The 16,742-nt window shown below is 41.6% G+C and overlaps 1 protein-coding gene across 4 annotated transcripts in view; it reads right to left on the reverse strand.

Annotated features, from left to right (window-relative positions):
- Positions 1 to 4,015: 4,015 nt before the first annotated feature.
- Positions 4,016 to 16,742, reverse strand: part of EHBP1 (EH domain binding protein 1) — a 267,597-nt gene continuing 254,870 nt past the window's right edge. For all 4 annotated transcript variants that reach the window (XM_063316932.1, XM_063316921.1, XM_063316914.1 and 1 more), the window contains 3 exons: positions 14,045 to 14,118; positions 5,366 to 5,480; positions 4,016 to 5,067 (listed from right to left, as the gene is read on the reverse strand). In XM_063316932.1, the coding sequence (XP_063173002.1) occupies positions 4,977 to 5,067; positions 5,366 to 5,480; positions 14,045 to 14,118 (280 nt within the window). In that variant the 3' untranslated portion in view covers positions 4,016 to 4,976. The remainder of the gene's footprint in view (positions 5,068 to 5,365; positions 5,481 to 14,044; positions 14,119 to 16,742) is intronic.

Genomic DNA, 16,742 nt, shown 5'->3' on the forward strand with positions numbered 1-16,742 from the left:
GAGGGAGAAGAGGAGAAAAGAGGTTTACAAGATCCTTCTATTGCCCACAAAAGTCAGCGACACGGGCACTTCTCCGCAGAACAAAGCCGCCGCAGCCCATTCACAAAAAAGGGAGAAAGATGGGGCAGCAAAGCGGGGCTCTCTGGGGCCAATACCTTGGCCAAAGTCTAAGCAGGGCGAAGTGCCCTTAGGCGCTTGAGACATTGTCCATTTCGGAGGCCATTCTTCGCGGTGGGAGGGAGGGACCCGAGCTCTTAGAAGGAAGGCCCTTTTCTTCTTCAGCCCCAGAACAAAACAGCCCCAGCGCCGCTACACCCCCACTTAGGATCAGAGATCTGAATCAGGACAGTGATCGTCTCCCACGGAAAACACCTGGCAGCTACCTATCCGTCGCTGGGGTAGCCCCTTCCTTTCTTTCCTTCGGCCAGAGAGGGGGCAGACTTAGAAGCGCGTGGCGGGTTGAGGGGGTGAGCCTGGGGTGGAGAGGAAACGCGGATGGCGCAGGAGAGCACTGCTCGGGCCTTCTCCGAGTGGGAGACGGAGCCTGGACGCCGCTGGTTCTCCCCGTCTCATGCTCCCGAGGAGGCGATCAAGTCGAGAGAAAAGCTCAGAGTATCAAGTAGCACTAAACCCCAAAGCTTTACTCATTCGATCTGGCTCTCTCTCTTTCTGTGCATGTGTGCGTGTGTGTGTTTTCTCCCCCTGTAATAAGAGTATTTGTCTAATCCCAAATTGCAGGCGAATTTCCTTAATGCTCAGCCCATAAAACCCCAGGATTAAGGGCAACGGAGGGGGGCACGAGCAAGCAGAGCCAGAAAGGAGGCGAGAAGCCAGAGAAGAGGCACAGAAAAGTTGAGCCTGTGCGGGAAGGCGCCGGGGACGTGGGTCTCCCTGCCCAAGCGGCGAGAGAGAAGCCCGCGGAGGAAGCATCGCCCTCCTTCCCCAAAATCTGGCCTAGGTTCCGAGCAAGCGGGGCCTAAATGGGCGGCTTCCCCGCTCCCCGAAGGACCGCTTTGGGAAGGCGTCTCCAGGCAAGGCTGCCCGGCAGCACCTTTTGGAACCAGCCGGCTCCCACTCCCGGCCCTGGCCGCAGTCGGGGCTCCTGGTTGGGCAGGCCCAGGGAAGGGAAGGAAGGTAAGCGGCAGCCGGGTAGGCAGCCCGTCTTTCTCTCGGGGCGCTTCTGACGGACGGGCCGAGGAGGGAAGCGGATGGAAGGAGAAACCAAGCGGCCCGTGCGGGAGAAGGAGGTGGTCAGAGGAAAGAGGGAAGCTGCCTCTGGCCCCAAGGACCGGGAAACCGAACCTGGCCGGCTCCCTCTCCCTCCGCCAACGCCTCGCTCCCAGGTTGGCCCGCGCTGACAGTGGTCGCTCCCCAAACCCCATCCCTTGGCCTCGCCCGCTGGTTGCCTCTGCCTTTGTGTCGGTGGACGCGCCTGATGCAGCTGCAGTGCCTGGAAAGAGGCCGGTGTGTTTGTGTGTGCGTGAGGGGGAACATCTAAGGCGTCCCCCCCCCTCGGCAAACTTTTTTTTCCTAAACAAAGAAGTTTTTTCCTCGGTAATTACCGGGGGTGGGGGAGGGGAGGATTACAGAGGGAAATAATCCCCTTCAAAGCTGGGCGAGGAGCTATGCGAGATAGAGCCCCTTCTATTTTGGGGAAGGGAGGATTGCTACTGGCGGAGGTCGTTTCAGTCCGCAGTAGGACGGCAAAGAAACACAAACCACCCCCTTTTCTTTCCAGTTTAATAGCCGGGTTCCCCGCGCAGCTCAACCGAAATCCGTGGCCTTTAATTCTTCGGGTATGGCTACTGGAAGGGCGGAGACTTCGAAACAGATGCGATTCGTTGAATCAAGGGAAGCCGGGTTCCCTTCAGGGACCAGACGCGCCGGCCTCTGAAGTTACCCGACAGCAAAGTTGCAGCGAAATGCCTGGACCCATTAAAGGCGCGCTAAGGGTCAGGGCGTTTCCTTCCGACGGCTTCCCCATCCCGTGGGGGTTACTTTCATGGAGGGCCTGTCCTTTCCCCCCGACCCAAGCTCCCGCTTTGTTTCGAAAGTCTGCCATCGCCGCCGCTGTGTTCAGATTCAACGCCCCACGCGAGAAGCTGCTCTGTTCCGCCAGCCTCGTCAGGGCCAGGCCGCGGCGAAAGGCTCGGCGAGACGCCCGCCTCTGCTCACCCCGCCCTTTCTCTTCCCTGCGGGAAGAAGGTTTCGCTCCCGGGGAGGGGGAGAGGGCGCGCCGCCTCCCCCTTCCCCGAACCGAGCGCCAGCCAATGGCGCAGCCGGACGAGCCGCCCTGGCCGGTGCCACCTTCGGGCACCGATTGCAAGCGTAGCATCGCTTCAGCCCGACGGCCGTTCGCGACCAATGTAAGTCCAGAGTGTGGTCGCCTCCTGCCCCCACATCCGCGGGAAAGCGGCGGCAACCCGTCCCTTCGAATTGCCCAATTTTCCAGCTGCTGACAGGCGTGTGAGCCCCGGTAGAGAAGGGAGAGTTTTCCGCGAGAATTGCGTGCAGGAGGAGATCGGCGCGCCTCGCGTGAGGAAGCTCCCCGACCGGCCTGCCGTCGGCTCTCACTGGGGGGGCCGGAGCCGCGCGGAGCTCCCCTAGTTGGGGAACTGGGCGGGGGAGGGAGACACACGCTAAACAGCAAATCCGGCTCTCTGGAACCAGCAAAGCGAATTAAGCGAGCTTCTCCTGACAAAGAGCAACGCCGTCCCCGCTTGCCCGCCTCTCTCTCCCTCCTCGGCCCAAATCAAACCCCGCTTTTAAAAGCAGACCGAGGCGGTGGAATTTGTCGGCTTTGTTGGGGGGACAGGCAAGGGGGGGCAGAAATACGGGAAGAGGAGATCATGTATAGCGCAGGGGAGACTTAGAAAGGGGGAGGAGAAAAAGAAACCAGGGAGGGTAGAAGGGAGAACAGAGTGGAGAGATTCTGTCCTGAATTTCATCCAGTCATCGACGAAGATAAGAGGTTTAATTCATTTAGCATACGAACGCCCGCAGAAAGCGATCCCCATTTTGAATACATCCAAAGGCACAAGACGCGGTTCCCTCGTATTTACACTGGCACTTATCATTTTAACCGGATTATTCACCGTGTGGATTCTGTAACATATCGGGGATTCTCCTTGCAATTTTTGTTCCCTCTCCCTTCCAATGTCCCGGATCTGGATTGTGAATCCCTCTCTCTCTGTGCACCTCCCACGCACCCCACCCCCACCCCCAGTTTTCCAGTGAGCTTTGCATCCATTTGACCAGCAAAGAGATCTGAGCCGCCTCCAGTCTGAAGTAGAACAAGATCCACATTTGTAAGGCCTACTTCTGCTCCCACCTTTTCCCACTGCAAATAATCCTTCAGTTAAATTTTTTTAAGAGTACAGCACAATTGATCCAATTTCTGGTCAAATCAATTCAGCTCACATCCAGAAGACGCATTACTTGTCTTGGCTCTGTTTTTAAATTTCCTTCAGACTTGTTGAACAGGGCAGAGGGTATTAACGCCAGATCCTGGGCTACAGGTTTAATTGTAAAAATAAGAGGTAGCTTAGGCTGAAATCCTATACACATTTATCTGGAAGTAAGCCCTGTGCTCAATCAGGCTTATTTGTTGATAGAGATATGTGCAGTATGCTGATTAAAAAAACAACTTTGGATACACACATGCTGTAACATCAGCAATTTCTTAAGTTTGCTTCACAGAATTCAGCTGTATTTATTTTCAATGAATAAAAGCAAATTACTGTAGCTGAACAAATTAATAAATCATTGTAATTTACATAAACTTACATGGACAGATGAATGCCCAATCTTTGTGTAACACTATTTGTGAAATAACTCAAAATATTAGACAATAAGTAAGTCATATATAAAAATTACAAACAAAAAAAGAGATTAACGCTCTCCCAATTAGTTCCAATTTCTCAAACTAAAAAGAAAGGTGAATACAGTACAAACCATAATGTCCTACAGAAATACCTGGATTTGAAATGTATAAAAAAGCAGCCCAGCTCAGCTATGATAAGAAAGATCCAGCTTTATTGAAAATTTATACATAACTTGGTATTGTAATAAATAAACGTAACCATTTCCACAAAAATGAGCATGATGCTAGAGAAGGATATATTTACTGGCAAGGAGATTTTGCAAACAATGGCAAGACAGACCCCTGATGGATACAGAATAAATATTAACAGCACTGCAGAGCCAGAATGCAGAGGTCCAGCATAAAGGTCAAGAAAAGGGAGCTAAACTAATAGGTAAATAAATAATTAATAAAAATGGGGTAGCCTCAAAAGAAGAATTTTCTGTAAACTGATCATACTTCAGTTAGCCTTATCTTTACAATCACTTTTTTAGGTTGCAGGACTCTTAGAAGATATTGGTTAAAAAGAACTGCTCTCTGAGCACATAAGAGAGCCTTAAATTTTATAATTGTACTTACAATGAAAGTGTAAAACTGCAGCTGAAATAAACACTGGTAAATATAGCACATTGTATAAATGGTCTGAGTATGATCTAACAATAAAATGGTTGACAGCATATTTAATATTACATATGGCAGAATTAGATGAAACAATTGAACGTATGTTTACTTCTTTCTCTCTCTGCTATGCGACTACATAGAACAATGTATCTGCAAGTTCTCTTAACTAAGGACATAATGCTAGGGTTTTTTCCCTTCTTCACAACTGGGTGGCTACTTAAACATTTGGGAGCAAACTTATTTAAGATAATTAACCCCACAAGAAAATCCTGGTGGAAAGCTAATTCTGAAACACTATTGCTTAAATTAAAAGAGGGGAAGAGAATCAAAAAACAATTTAAGATAAAGCTGGTCCGGCCAAATGGAAAATTCTGATATTTTAAGAGGTCTACTTATGGTTTAGTTTTTCTAGTCCTGGTGTTGGCATATATTCAAAATGTAGGAAGGCTGAAGTTATAAAAAAAGTGACAGTATCTTGCCCCATGAAAGCTAGTCACTGAAGGACACACTTCTCTTCTTTCTTGGCCATTTTTCCTTTGTTTTGTTCGAGTGTCCTTTCCAAATGCTCATCTTCTTCCTCAGCCCTAAAAAAACCAAATACAATTGTCAGTAGTTCTAGACAGTAGATCAAAATTCTACTTTACATTTCAGTGTAATAGTTCTGATGCAGATAAGCAGTCACTTCAGGAACCAGATTACACCATCTGTTTCTCTAGGTAAGAACCAGTAGCAGATTATGTTACCAAAATGCAGGATTTAAAAGAGATTTAATTGCTTCAATGCTGGATTACTGACCCTGTCTTAAAGATTTTCCTCTTGAAAGTAAAACAAGTGCAAGAAAAGCGTGTTATTGCTGGGGTTCATCAAAAATATGAAACTTACTGTTTTTCTTGGGCATCTAAATCTCTGACCAACGCATCACGTTTATTAACGAGAATAACAAGTTCATCTAGCAAAAGTTGCTCTCGCCTCTTCTGAGCTTCAGTCTTTTGCCAGTCTGAAAAGGAAAGAAATCCAGAAATGTGTGCTCTGAGAGCTTAATGTACATATGATCTAAACCAATCAGTGTCACAGAGCTGGCCTCCACAGTAGAGCCACTTCCTTTGTGGGGACCCATATGGGATTATTTCACTTTCCTACGGATTTATATAACTACAAGAAATCTAATTTGACTTCTTCAGGTTACTGTTTGACAAAATCAGATCCAGTATTTTTCAGCATTATTAAAAAAAACATAAAAAATGGAAAATTTTGGAGTAATACCACTCAGTAACATAAATACAAGCTTGTATGAAATGGAACAAGTTTTTGGGGGGTTGTGGTTTTGACAGGTTGAAATCCTACATTCATGTATTTGGGAAAAAGCCGTTTTACTCAACAAGTCATATTTCAGAAAAGACAAGCGAAAGATTACATTATTAATTATTAATATTTATGTATTCATTTTTATTACAGATTTCCTAGACAACTCCCATCCCCTTCCAGTGTTTAGAGATTTTGTTTCTGAACCAGAAAAAAAAAATACAGATTGAAAAACTGCAAAAACAACATACAATAAAACTTAACCACATTGCAATCTCATTTCTCTTCCAACTTGATTATAATTTTCCATTTTCCCCCCTTGCTACATCTTAGCAGTTGGAAATACCTCACACTGGGCACCAGATGCTTCAGAATAACTTTAAAATGAGAATCAACAATTGGTGTCTCCTATGAAATAAAAGTACATCTACTAAATGATATTACTCAACTTTTTCCATAACAATACAGATGGTTTGGTAGTTTGTCTAATAAGCTGAATCTCAGGTTCATATAAATTCCAGATTTGTTCACTACAGTTCAACAGCCACAATTAGAGTGCGTGTATGGGTAAAAACATCCACCTTTTTCTTCCATTGTTCAGATTTTGCTTTAATTTTTTATTCTAAGAGGTCACAAAAGGAATGAGATTCTATCATATTTAGGCAGGTCCCTTTGCTGATGTCTCTTCTTATAAGACAAACAGTATCAGTGTTTCATTAAAAAAAGGGCAGTTTTAACACTGGAGCATCACACCAAACAAACTGCTCTAGGGGCCAGGCTGCAAGGGCCTGTATCTGTCACTCAGCTACCAGCCGGTCCCGCCTCCCTCATTAGGAAGGTAAACAATGAAGAGAAGGAGAAGTAGATGATGAGGGAGATAGAAGGACAAATGAGAAGCAGGAGCAAAACAGGACACCCACCTTTTTTTAAAAACAACAACAACCCCTCCATAGCTTCTGACTCATGTGGTGTCCTCTATCAACTTTCCAAAAAGCAAAGGAAAGGCACTGCACGTCTTTTGGGTTTCTCTCTTCTCCGTCCATTGCCCTGAGCAATCATCTTAAACCTCACATGGCTGGTGCTTATTCAGATAAACCTAACAATGCACCCCAATGGTTACCATGTGAATCTTCACAAACCACACAAGAATGTGCTGGTTCAAATTCCCCTGACCCCCCCTGCAAAGCAAAATTTATTCAAGGCAGCAAACTGTTCAGAAGCTTTATGAAAGCAAGTGGTGCCAGAGTGAATTTGGTTTTGTATTTACAAATTAAAAATTAGATGCAGATTCATCCAATAAAGGTTAGAACAGCAACAGAAAGCCAGGAATGTGTGGCCCAGTCTTTAAATTGCTTTCCCAATATGCATAGTTAGCATATGCATACTAACAGACACAAGGGGAATGCATGCACTGCAGAGAAGCAGAAAATAGCAACTATTTATCTAGATATCTCACTGAGAAGAAGGAGCACTAACAAACATTCTACCCTTTAAAAAAAAATTACAGATTCTCCTATTATTCAACAATAGCCAGCACCTGCATTTTAATTTAAGAAAAAACAGTTTCTAACCTATACATAACTTGTTGAAAATCTTACAATTGAATTCCTGTATTCAGAACTGGAAAGTAATGCTAGAACAACTCGGTTGAAATAATGTCCAAAATGTATTGTCCAAAATACAGTTCAAAACACAGTGTTTGAAATAAAACCTGCAGATTCAGTGGGGTTCACTTTCCATGTAAGCCTAGTTTAAGCAAGCTTCCTGTACTGGAAAAGTACCACAGTTTCACTCTGATACTAAATATAACCTTATCTATATCTTCTTCAGGAACGAACAGTGTAATGTTTCACATACATATTCTTACTGTACTTAGTTTTGCCATTTACTTTCTAACTGAAACTAGCTTAATTCATAATTTAAAGGAAGACCTGCTCAGGAAAAAATGGATTAGGTATTATGATTTCATTTTCAAAATTCAAAACCTAAAATGTTGAGCTATCATATGTAGAAACAGTATCTATGAATCAGTGCTCCACGCATGCATGCATGTATATATGTATGTTCATATTAATGTCCTTCCAGAAGGTAGTGACATAAAAACTCCATTTTATTCTGATCAAAGTGAATAACAGAGATGATAATTATCCTGATCACATTTTGGGGTAATACTCAAATATCCATGATTAAAACAATATAAGCCCCACAGTCTTAGATGAAAACACTTTTTGAACAACCTGCTAAAGCAATCACCCAAACCCTCTTTGTGCACACCTCAGTTACTCCTCATTGCATTTATACAGAAAAAAGTTCTACTAATTCCAGGTGAACTCATTTCATCTACAGGTGCTTCTCTCTCTCTCTCTCTCTTTCTCTCTCCCCCTCCCTCCCCTGAACTTGTAAAAAATACCCCCCCAATCTACTATCCAGCCGACAATAGCAAATTTGGCACTATTGGCCAAGATACATTCTAAAAAAACAAATGTGAAACTTGTGTTGCTTCAAACAGCAGTTGTGTTCCCTCCCATGTCACAATGAAGCTGCCTTTGAAATGAAAGATAATTGGTTCTATCCCATATATGTAAGTTGTTTAAAGGGAGGAAAAAGCCTTAGGATTAACACTGCAATTCTACACACCGGGACTCTTAAATCCCAGTAAGTCCAATCAGCTTACTCCCAAGTAAGTGGGTGTAGGGCTGCAGCCCAAATGGTTTGTGTGTCTCTAACCCTATGCATTCTGGCCATTATTATTCCTACTCCTGCCATGCCTGCAACCTTTTGAGCAAAGGCAAAACAGTTCAGGAGTTTATTGACTACACAATTAACAATAATTACAAACCTTTCACTCTGTTGCTTTGTACTATAAATGGTGGTCTGTTCTAGACTCATCACCCCTTGCCTTATATTAAGTAGCTGTAGGTCATGTTCAATTTTTAAGGAATGTTATTGTATATTCATAACAATAACAGCACAGGGATGTATTTGTTTTACTGAAGTTTATATCTTTGTATTTTTATAAAATACAAAGCATTCTGGAAGAAAAATATCAGAATGAAAATGATCAAAGTTTTATAATTAAAAAGCAAAACAAAACTTTCAAGTTGTCGGTATAAAATGAGCCTTGCACTTTTGATGACAATTAATGTTAGTTTTGTAAAGAGCACCTTGGGTGATGGTAGTTAAAGTCTTATCTGTAGTTGATTGTAGTCGACCAGCAATCCTGAAAGAGTTTGCATAGTCAGAGGTCATTTGATAGAATTCTACTGCTGAACCCAATCAATCTATGGAATACTGTGGCAGCACTATGTAACAAAGCTAAAATAGATTTACAAATGGGGTTTTAGGGGATAAGCTCCTCCACAGGATTACCTATTGATTTTAAATATAAAAAGCTTATCATATAAATCATAACTACAAAAATAGTGAACCTATGCATAAATCCTTTAAGAAGAGCACTCACTTCAAACTTGAAGCCAAGAATAGATGTACGTCATTCTAAAGAAGATCCATTTCTTGGGCAGAAAACTGTGCTTTGACCCCTCCCGTAAGGCGTACAAAACATGAACATAATCTTTTTCAAGGCATTAAATTTGAACCAAAAGGACCATGCATGCATGAAGATCCTCAATACTCAGCTGGTGACTGCTGTATGGTTGCACTCTGTTACCATGAGGCAATTTCATTCTGCACTAATTATGAACCTCCTTCATGTTCCATGAAAGCACATGAGGTATAAACAACTTGGCAACTGATTTCTGAGACCCTGGCCCTTCTTATTCATGTAGGGTAATTTTTATTCTATTCCAAAAGATAAGATCGCTACAAAGCTATTACATTACTAGTATGACTCCAAGTCAAAAGGTCATGTTGAGGATTCCTTCCTTAAAGGTGAAGTGAGTAGGAACTAAGTGCACCTCTGAAAAGTGTCTGCACCACAGCTTGAGAATAACAGCTTTGGAGCAATTCAGAACTTGAAAGCAAAGCTGACAAAACCCTTTATAAACTCTAGTTAAATGTCTGAGGACGGGAATGGGCAGCATCTGCATTTAAGTACACATCTGCAAATCTTAAAGACAAGGTTATCAGATAGATTAGATGTAGTTCTATAGATATATTAAACTATTTATATCCCTATTATTTATACAATTCTAAATATGTCCCGATTAAACTCCCCAATAATTTTGTGTTAAATAGCATGGAGGACAACGCTGAACTCTGTGAAACTGCATGTTCAAATGATGGGATGTCAAATAGCATCTCCTGGCACTGCCTTCTGAAACCAGCTCTCCAGTGGGGAAATACTGAAACCACTGCAGAACTAGACCTTTCAGGCTGCAAACCTGCCAGCATGCCTATACACATTTAAATATTCAAATGCATTTATCAAGCATCATAATCTGTCCAAGTTCTAAGATTTGGCTCCATATACAGTAGAGCTTTACAACTGATGGCTGCAGGGTGTGCAGCCCAAAACTTTGGTATTCCCTCCAGAACCCCCTGAAAAGCTGTTGACAAATTTTGTTAGCACACCAATAAGTTATCAGCCTGCGGTGGCACAAAATAACTTGTGCTGGTCACGCAGTAAAGTTTTGTGCAGCTTCCTTTGGTGATTGGAATAGATCAGGAACTGGCTAATGTTCTACCCAGCTGGAAGTTAAGTGCCATGCACATACAACTAATTTCCTTGTCACCCAAAGAAAGAAACAAAGCAAACAACAATTTTCTCCTGGCTCAGCTATTGCATTTTCAGCTACTACTTCTGCCTTGTCCACTGCATATGGACAATGGTGACTTTATTTCTATTAGCCTCTACTTTTTTTTTGAAGCTAAGGTTGGCTGAAGTGGTGCTCAGACGTTGCCGTCTTGGTTTACTGCTTTCTTGGCCAAGCAAGTCTACTTTTCATTTCTCTATTCACACTTGCTCATTTTTCCAGGGATGAAGAGAGTGAAAAATAAAAAAGGTATGACAGACACTCATGCCAGAGAAAAGGAGCAAGGGCTCCTGAGTAATGGAATTGGTAATTTTTTAAAAAATAATTTCTCTTGGGTCAACTGATTAACAGATCAAGAACCACTTCCTGATGTGTTCATGATTGCTAGGAGACATTGGGAGATAGGCAGACAATGCTTCTGATTCACTCCGTTTCCCACTGATAGAAGATCCCCAAAGGTCCTTGTTGCAGATGCACTGCCACCAAAGATTTGCCTGTACACCATTGTGAAAAGCCAATAGAAGTCAGGATTACCACAGGATGAAGGAAGATACTATGATATCCTAAAGAGTTGAGGACATGTATGTAGATACATGGTGTGCAAGGAACAATCAACTGAGAAATTAAAAAAAACTTGTAAGGGATTGTTATGTGTGGGGATATATATGTGTGTTAAGAGGGGAAATAATTGTATGTATTGTGCATGTTTGTGTATTTAGAAGTAAACATATTTAGTAATTACATTTGTTAATTGAATGCAATCGTATTAATGGCATTTAATTGATGTAATTGTTAATACGACTTCCCCATTTTTTGGAGTGTGGCACCTGGAATATCGCTCAAAGACCAAGTAAGGTCCTCAAGTAACTCCTGATTTTGAGTGAACCACCAATTGTACCATTAGAGCATTGTCATGAAGCCTAATGATTGTGTTAGCAAAGAGTATTGATAGGTATCCTAGTATGTATATTCAGAACTAAATACACTCCAATGAAACATACTAAAAATAATGATTCAAGGGGAGTAGAATTAGAGTGGAATAACTTGAGGTCAAAATCCTCAAGTACTGGCCCAGTGCCTGGAGGCTGGAAGGGTTTGGATGGGGAGGAATCGACTTTGACTCAATCCTAGCAAGTTGGAGTGGTCCTGGATCTTTGGGCCTCCTGGGTCCAGTGATAAGTAATCTTTGATACTTGCTGGAGTAGCCCTGCCCTGGACAGAGCTGGTGCGCAATTTGAGGGGTCCCCCTGGACTTGCCACTCCTGCTCAAGAAGGAGGTGGCAGCCATGGCCGGGGGACCTTTGCAGAGATCCAGCTTGTGCGCCAACTGTGGCCATTTTGGGAGCAGGAGGCCTTCCTCACAGTCACTCATGCCCTGGTCACTTCCCAGTTGGATTAGTGTAATGTGCTTTACATGGGCTGCTCTTGAAAACCATCAGGAAACTACAACTGGTCCAGAATGTGGCAGTGTACTCAGTTCTGGGTGTCCAACGGTTTGGCTGTATTGTACTGCTGGTGCTCAAGCTGCACTGACTTCCAGTTTCTTTTCAGAAGCAATTCAAGGTGCTTCAAAAAGAAAAATCTTATTTCCATTAAAACCCTAAATGGCATGAGACCAGACTACTTGTGCGAGCGCCTCTCCCTGAGAAAATCTGCCTGTTCCACCAGGCCAGATAAAGTTGGGGTGTTCCAGCTCCCTTCCCTTAAATGTTGTCATCTAGCGGGACCTAGGAAGTTCACCTTCTATGTAGTTGCCCCTGCCCTGTGGAACACCCTTCCCCCAGAGATCCAGCAGGCCCCCACCCTCATGTTCCAGAAGGCCTGGAAGAGCTGGCTCTTCTCACAAGCGATAGGGTAGGATGAGGCTGGAGCCCAGTAAGGTGGTATGTGGATATATTGGAGAGTGTTGCCACAGGCACTGTGCATTTTTATTTAGTTTTTATTGATTTTTATTCAGATAGTTTGGGGGGGGTTTTGTTATTTTTACTGTTTCGTGCACTGCCCTGGGTTGGGATTACAATATGGGAGGCTATATACGTCCTTTTACATAAACAAACAAACAAACAAACAAACAGTCTCATAAATAGACTTCTGTTTGTCCAACAAGACTTCTTTCCCCCTGTACCCACCCTCAGATCTGTTCCAGACAGTAAATACTTGATTTTGAGAGCACAGTAAAGGTAATAGTCAGAAGTGTACTCCCCTTTGTTCCCCTGATGGAAATTGTTCTATTTGTAGATGGGACTAATTGCTAAATCTCTGAATACAATTTAGATGCTAGGACGTGATTGATAAATGCTATCCAATTTAAAAAGTCCACTGAAAGAGGAGACATGACAATTACTGTTAAAATCATTATGATGGTATTTACAGTGGATGTATATCTGAGAATATAAGGTTTCTGACTCTCATTATTATTCTTAAACATGCTTTATAATATTTTTTAAAAGCCAACCTGTTGTGACTTTGTAGAGTTGCTCAAGAAGCCCTCAAGATTTAAGGCACAGAGGTCTACAAAATAAGACTTTCTAGATGCCTGGGCCTAGAGTTTTCTTTTAAAATATATGTATAGCTATCAGGTCTGTCATTAGAAAGTGATGAACATGTTCTGGATTTAGATTTTATTCAGGAATTCTATCATTTTCAACTTTGGTCAAGAAAATACAAAGAGGTGGATTAGAAAGCTACCTGGCACTCTTCATGGCTCTTCCTCCCAAACCGATGCTTTCAGCAAAGCCTCTGAACTAATTAGAATCGATTTATTATGGATCAGGTACCTTATCAGGTGAAGAAGGAAATTACCATGGACAGTCAAAGGGTTAGGAGGTCAATACAGAATAGCAAAATCAATTTAAATTGATTAGACAAAAGGTCCATCTTACACATTTTACAGAGTCCAGAGGATTAACTTTTAAGTAAACATCTTTGAACTGTAAAGACAGAATTTGAGGCTGAAAGATACAAGTAATGACAGCTTTATTTAAAAAACAACAACTGGGTGTATTTAAATAACTAATAAAGTAAAGCTGTAGTTTAATCTACCTGGATGTTTATTTTTATTATAAATCATCCTCTGGATTACTTAAAGTATTAGGAAGAGCAGGTAATTGTATCATATATCCCTATGTCAATCTGTTCAGAAGTTTCCATTTGGATGAGGTGACTAGCCTTTTAGAAAGTATTCGAGAATGAAGAAACTATATCCAAAAGATAGTCCTGATCCTGTTGTTCTGCCTGATGAAATATTTACTTGACACAAGCATACTTCTGCTTAAGATAGGTGAGGTCTGTCTGAAACGTTTGCCTTATAAAAGTAATGGAAGGTTCTTTTTCTTTATTTTGTACTGAAGCAAAAATAGTGCTATGCATGAAAATAAATGCCATCCAAACTATCATATTTCGTTAACTATCATTAATTCAAGTTCATTTTTATGTCTATGGAGAGTTCTACATTTTTACAGGCTTATATTGCTCATCAGACTCAAGTTTTCAACAAGGTCTAAAAAGTTTATTTTCCACAGAGAAAAATTTATCTTTCATTTCTTACCTTCAATGGCAAGCATGGCTCTTAGCTCCCTGTTCAGTAGTTCGTACCGCCTTTCTAAGTCATGTTCCTTTTCCCTAGGCAAATTGTAGAAGTTCATCAATATGTTAATTACTAAATCATTAAATGCTTAAAAGAACCTTTAATTTTGATTGATTTTTAGGACTCTAAGCTGACTTTTTCTTTAGGATTAAGCTACTCTAAACAAATGATATGCAGGAACAAAACCTTATTCAGACAGGATCAGTGTTTCCAAATGCTCCTTATATTAAATTGCAACATTCATTGGAAAGCACTATCCCTTATTCTAGCAACAGACTCTACAGTGCTACTCGGCTTCAGCATCTTGAAAATACCTCATTTACATTTCTTGAAGTCTCTCATCCCTCCTCAGTTTGTTAATATTTTAAAATTTTATTTTTGGACGCTCTGAGACAAGCTTTGGCTTCTACTAACTACCCAGACCACAATCTTTCTTTGCTCCAGAAGGCCCTGTGTTCCACATAGCATGTAACTCAGAGGCAGTGCTGTGCATTTCAGTGCTCTCAGCTAAATTTCCTTTTAAAAAAAAGTTAGTTAGAAAAAGGAATTTGTTTGCATGTGGGACTTTGGGAGGGGAAGTGTGAACAAATCTGCATGGAGTTTGAGGGTCCATATGCTGTCTGAGTATGTTTTTGAGGAGGACACTTCTTTTGAGGGCTACAGAATACAGAACCTTAAATATATAACATGCAGATATTCTTCTGGTTTTCACTGATTCTGGGTATGAGCATGTCCACTGGTAAACACCATACATGGAAGGAAGAGGTCAGCTGACCTCAGATTGCTTTATTCCACCAAATTCTCCCCCAATTAAGAAAGTATCAATCAATCAATCAGACTTTTTAAAACCTACCATTTAAAGCTAACCACCAAACTAAGAGGCGTGAAGAAAGGATCAAGTCCCACCCTCCCCTATGTATGGTAGTCTCTATCCACATTAGGCCACTTCACACTTCTTCCAGAGCAGGGGTTGTTAACCTTTTTATGCCATGGACCCTTTGAAAGTCTGGTAAAACCTGCAGATTCCTTTTCAGAAAAATATTTTTAAATGTATAAAATAAAACACATATAGATCGTATTATAAAGGAAAATGATTACACTCAAATATCACCTAGTCAGCAAAGCCTCAAAACATCATATTCTAAGATAGGTACACCATTCAGTAATATTTACTTCTTCTCTGTTTATGTTTCAACCCTTTCCAAGATTACAGGTAATAAAAATATTGTTACGCTGCTGTAACAGACGCACACACATATTCATCCTGAATATTCCATGAGTTAGAATTCATATTCATATTTTAATTACTGAAAAAAGTACTCCAGCTAAATCTTCAAGGCTACTCCAATAAGTTGTCAGCATTAACAGCCTTATGGTACTATTACAAATAAAAATAAAATTAGGTAATAAGTAGATGGAGGGAAAAAATATGGCTTCTGTGAGAGGGCCATATTAAAGCAGCCTAAATATTCATGGCTTAAGTGCAACTGGTTCTCCAGGAGCAGACTGTGGGTGCTTAATGCATGCTTTTCTTGGAGCAGAACGCATCAAGGCAGCAGAGAACCCTGAGTGCTGCGCAGCCATAGACTGCTGCTAATTAGATTGCTGCTATGGCCTCCATGATCTAGATGTCAGGGCTGGAAATTCTGGAGTTTGCAGAACTCAGCACCGCTCATTTAAAAAGAAACAGATCCTTCTGGAAGATAAGCAAGTAATACATTGAAGAGAACGGAGGAGCTGCCACGCAGTAGTGGCCAAGCCTACCATAGACAAACAGCAATCTTTGCTTCATGGAAAAACATTAGTTTTTGTATGTCTTGCACAGAATACATGGTACAATGTGCACCCCCAAAATCTTCCTGCCAGAGTTGAGTGATTTTCTGAAAGGGTCTTGTATATTTTTGAACAAGGCTTGCCCTTCATTTTTTTATTTTTTTTTATTTTTATCATTCATCTGATAAAATAGTTTCACCTTCATTTCCTTTAATAAATAGCTTCACCTGTAGTCCTGTAAAATGATCTTCCACTCTCTGCTATTGGCTTAATGCTTCTGTTTAAGAAGTATCAGATGACAGTGGTGTTTGATGCTTGGAAACCGTCCAGTTTGGAAGACTGTTCAAGATTTATAACCCATGATTTATGAAGTTGGGAACCCAGATTGACATCATGTGTTCTTCCCAAGGCCTCTTCTATACCACTTTAGAGCTTAGTTCCTGTATGATGTGTATTAGGTGTGAACGCACTTTTTGTTTAAGTCAGGAACCTCTGGCTTATATCAGTTTACAAACCTAATAATAACCCAGAGATTTTAGAGAGCAACTGCCAGTCAGAGCAAGCAATGCTGAATTAGGTGCATAAATGTTCTGAGCTGGAATATGTTTATATGTTGTTTGTAATGCTGAAACTGTGTTTACCCCTCATCCATATTCCTTTTGCTGCCTGTATTGGAAGTTTCTGTATCTGACAATAGGTAGGTAAAATGGGAATTAAAAAGAATGCAGATAATGCAAATCACTTATACCTCCCTTCTTTCCTACATCAACCAGTATCTAAAACTTCATCTAAATAGTTCACTTTCTCTGATTATTGGGTCTAGCATGTAATATAAATTAAGTATATTTAGACATTTCCTTACCAAAATGTACTCATTTTCTCTGTA

Source organism: Candoia aspera, chromosome 1 (assembly GCF_035149785.1).
Source record: "Candoia aspera isolate rCanAsp1 chromosome 1, rCanAsp1.hap2, whole genome shotgun sequence".
In the NCBI taxonomy this organism is placed as follows: domain Eukaryota; kingdom Metazoa; phylum Chordata; class Lepidosauria; order Squamata; family Boidae; genus Candoia; species Candoia aspera.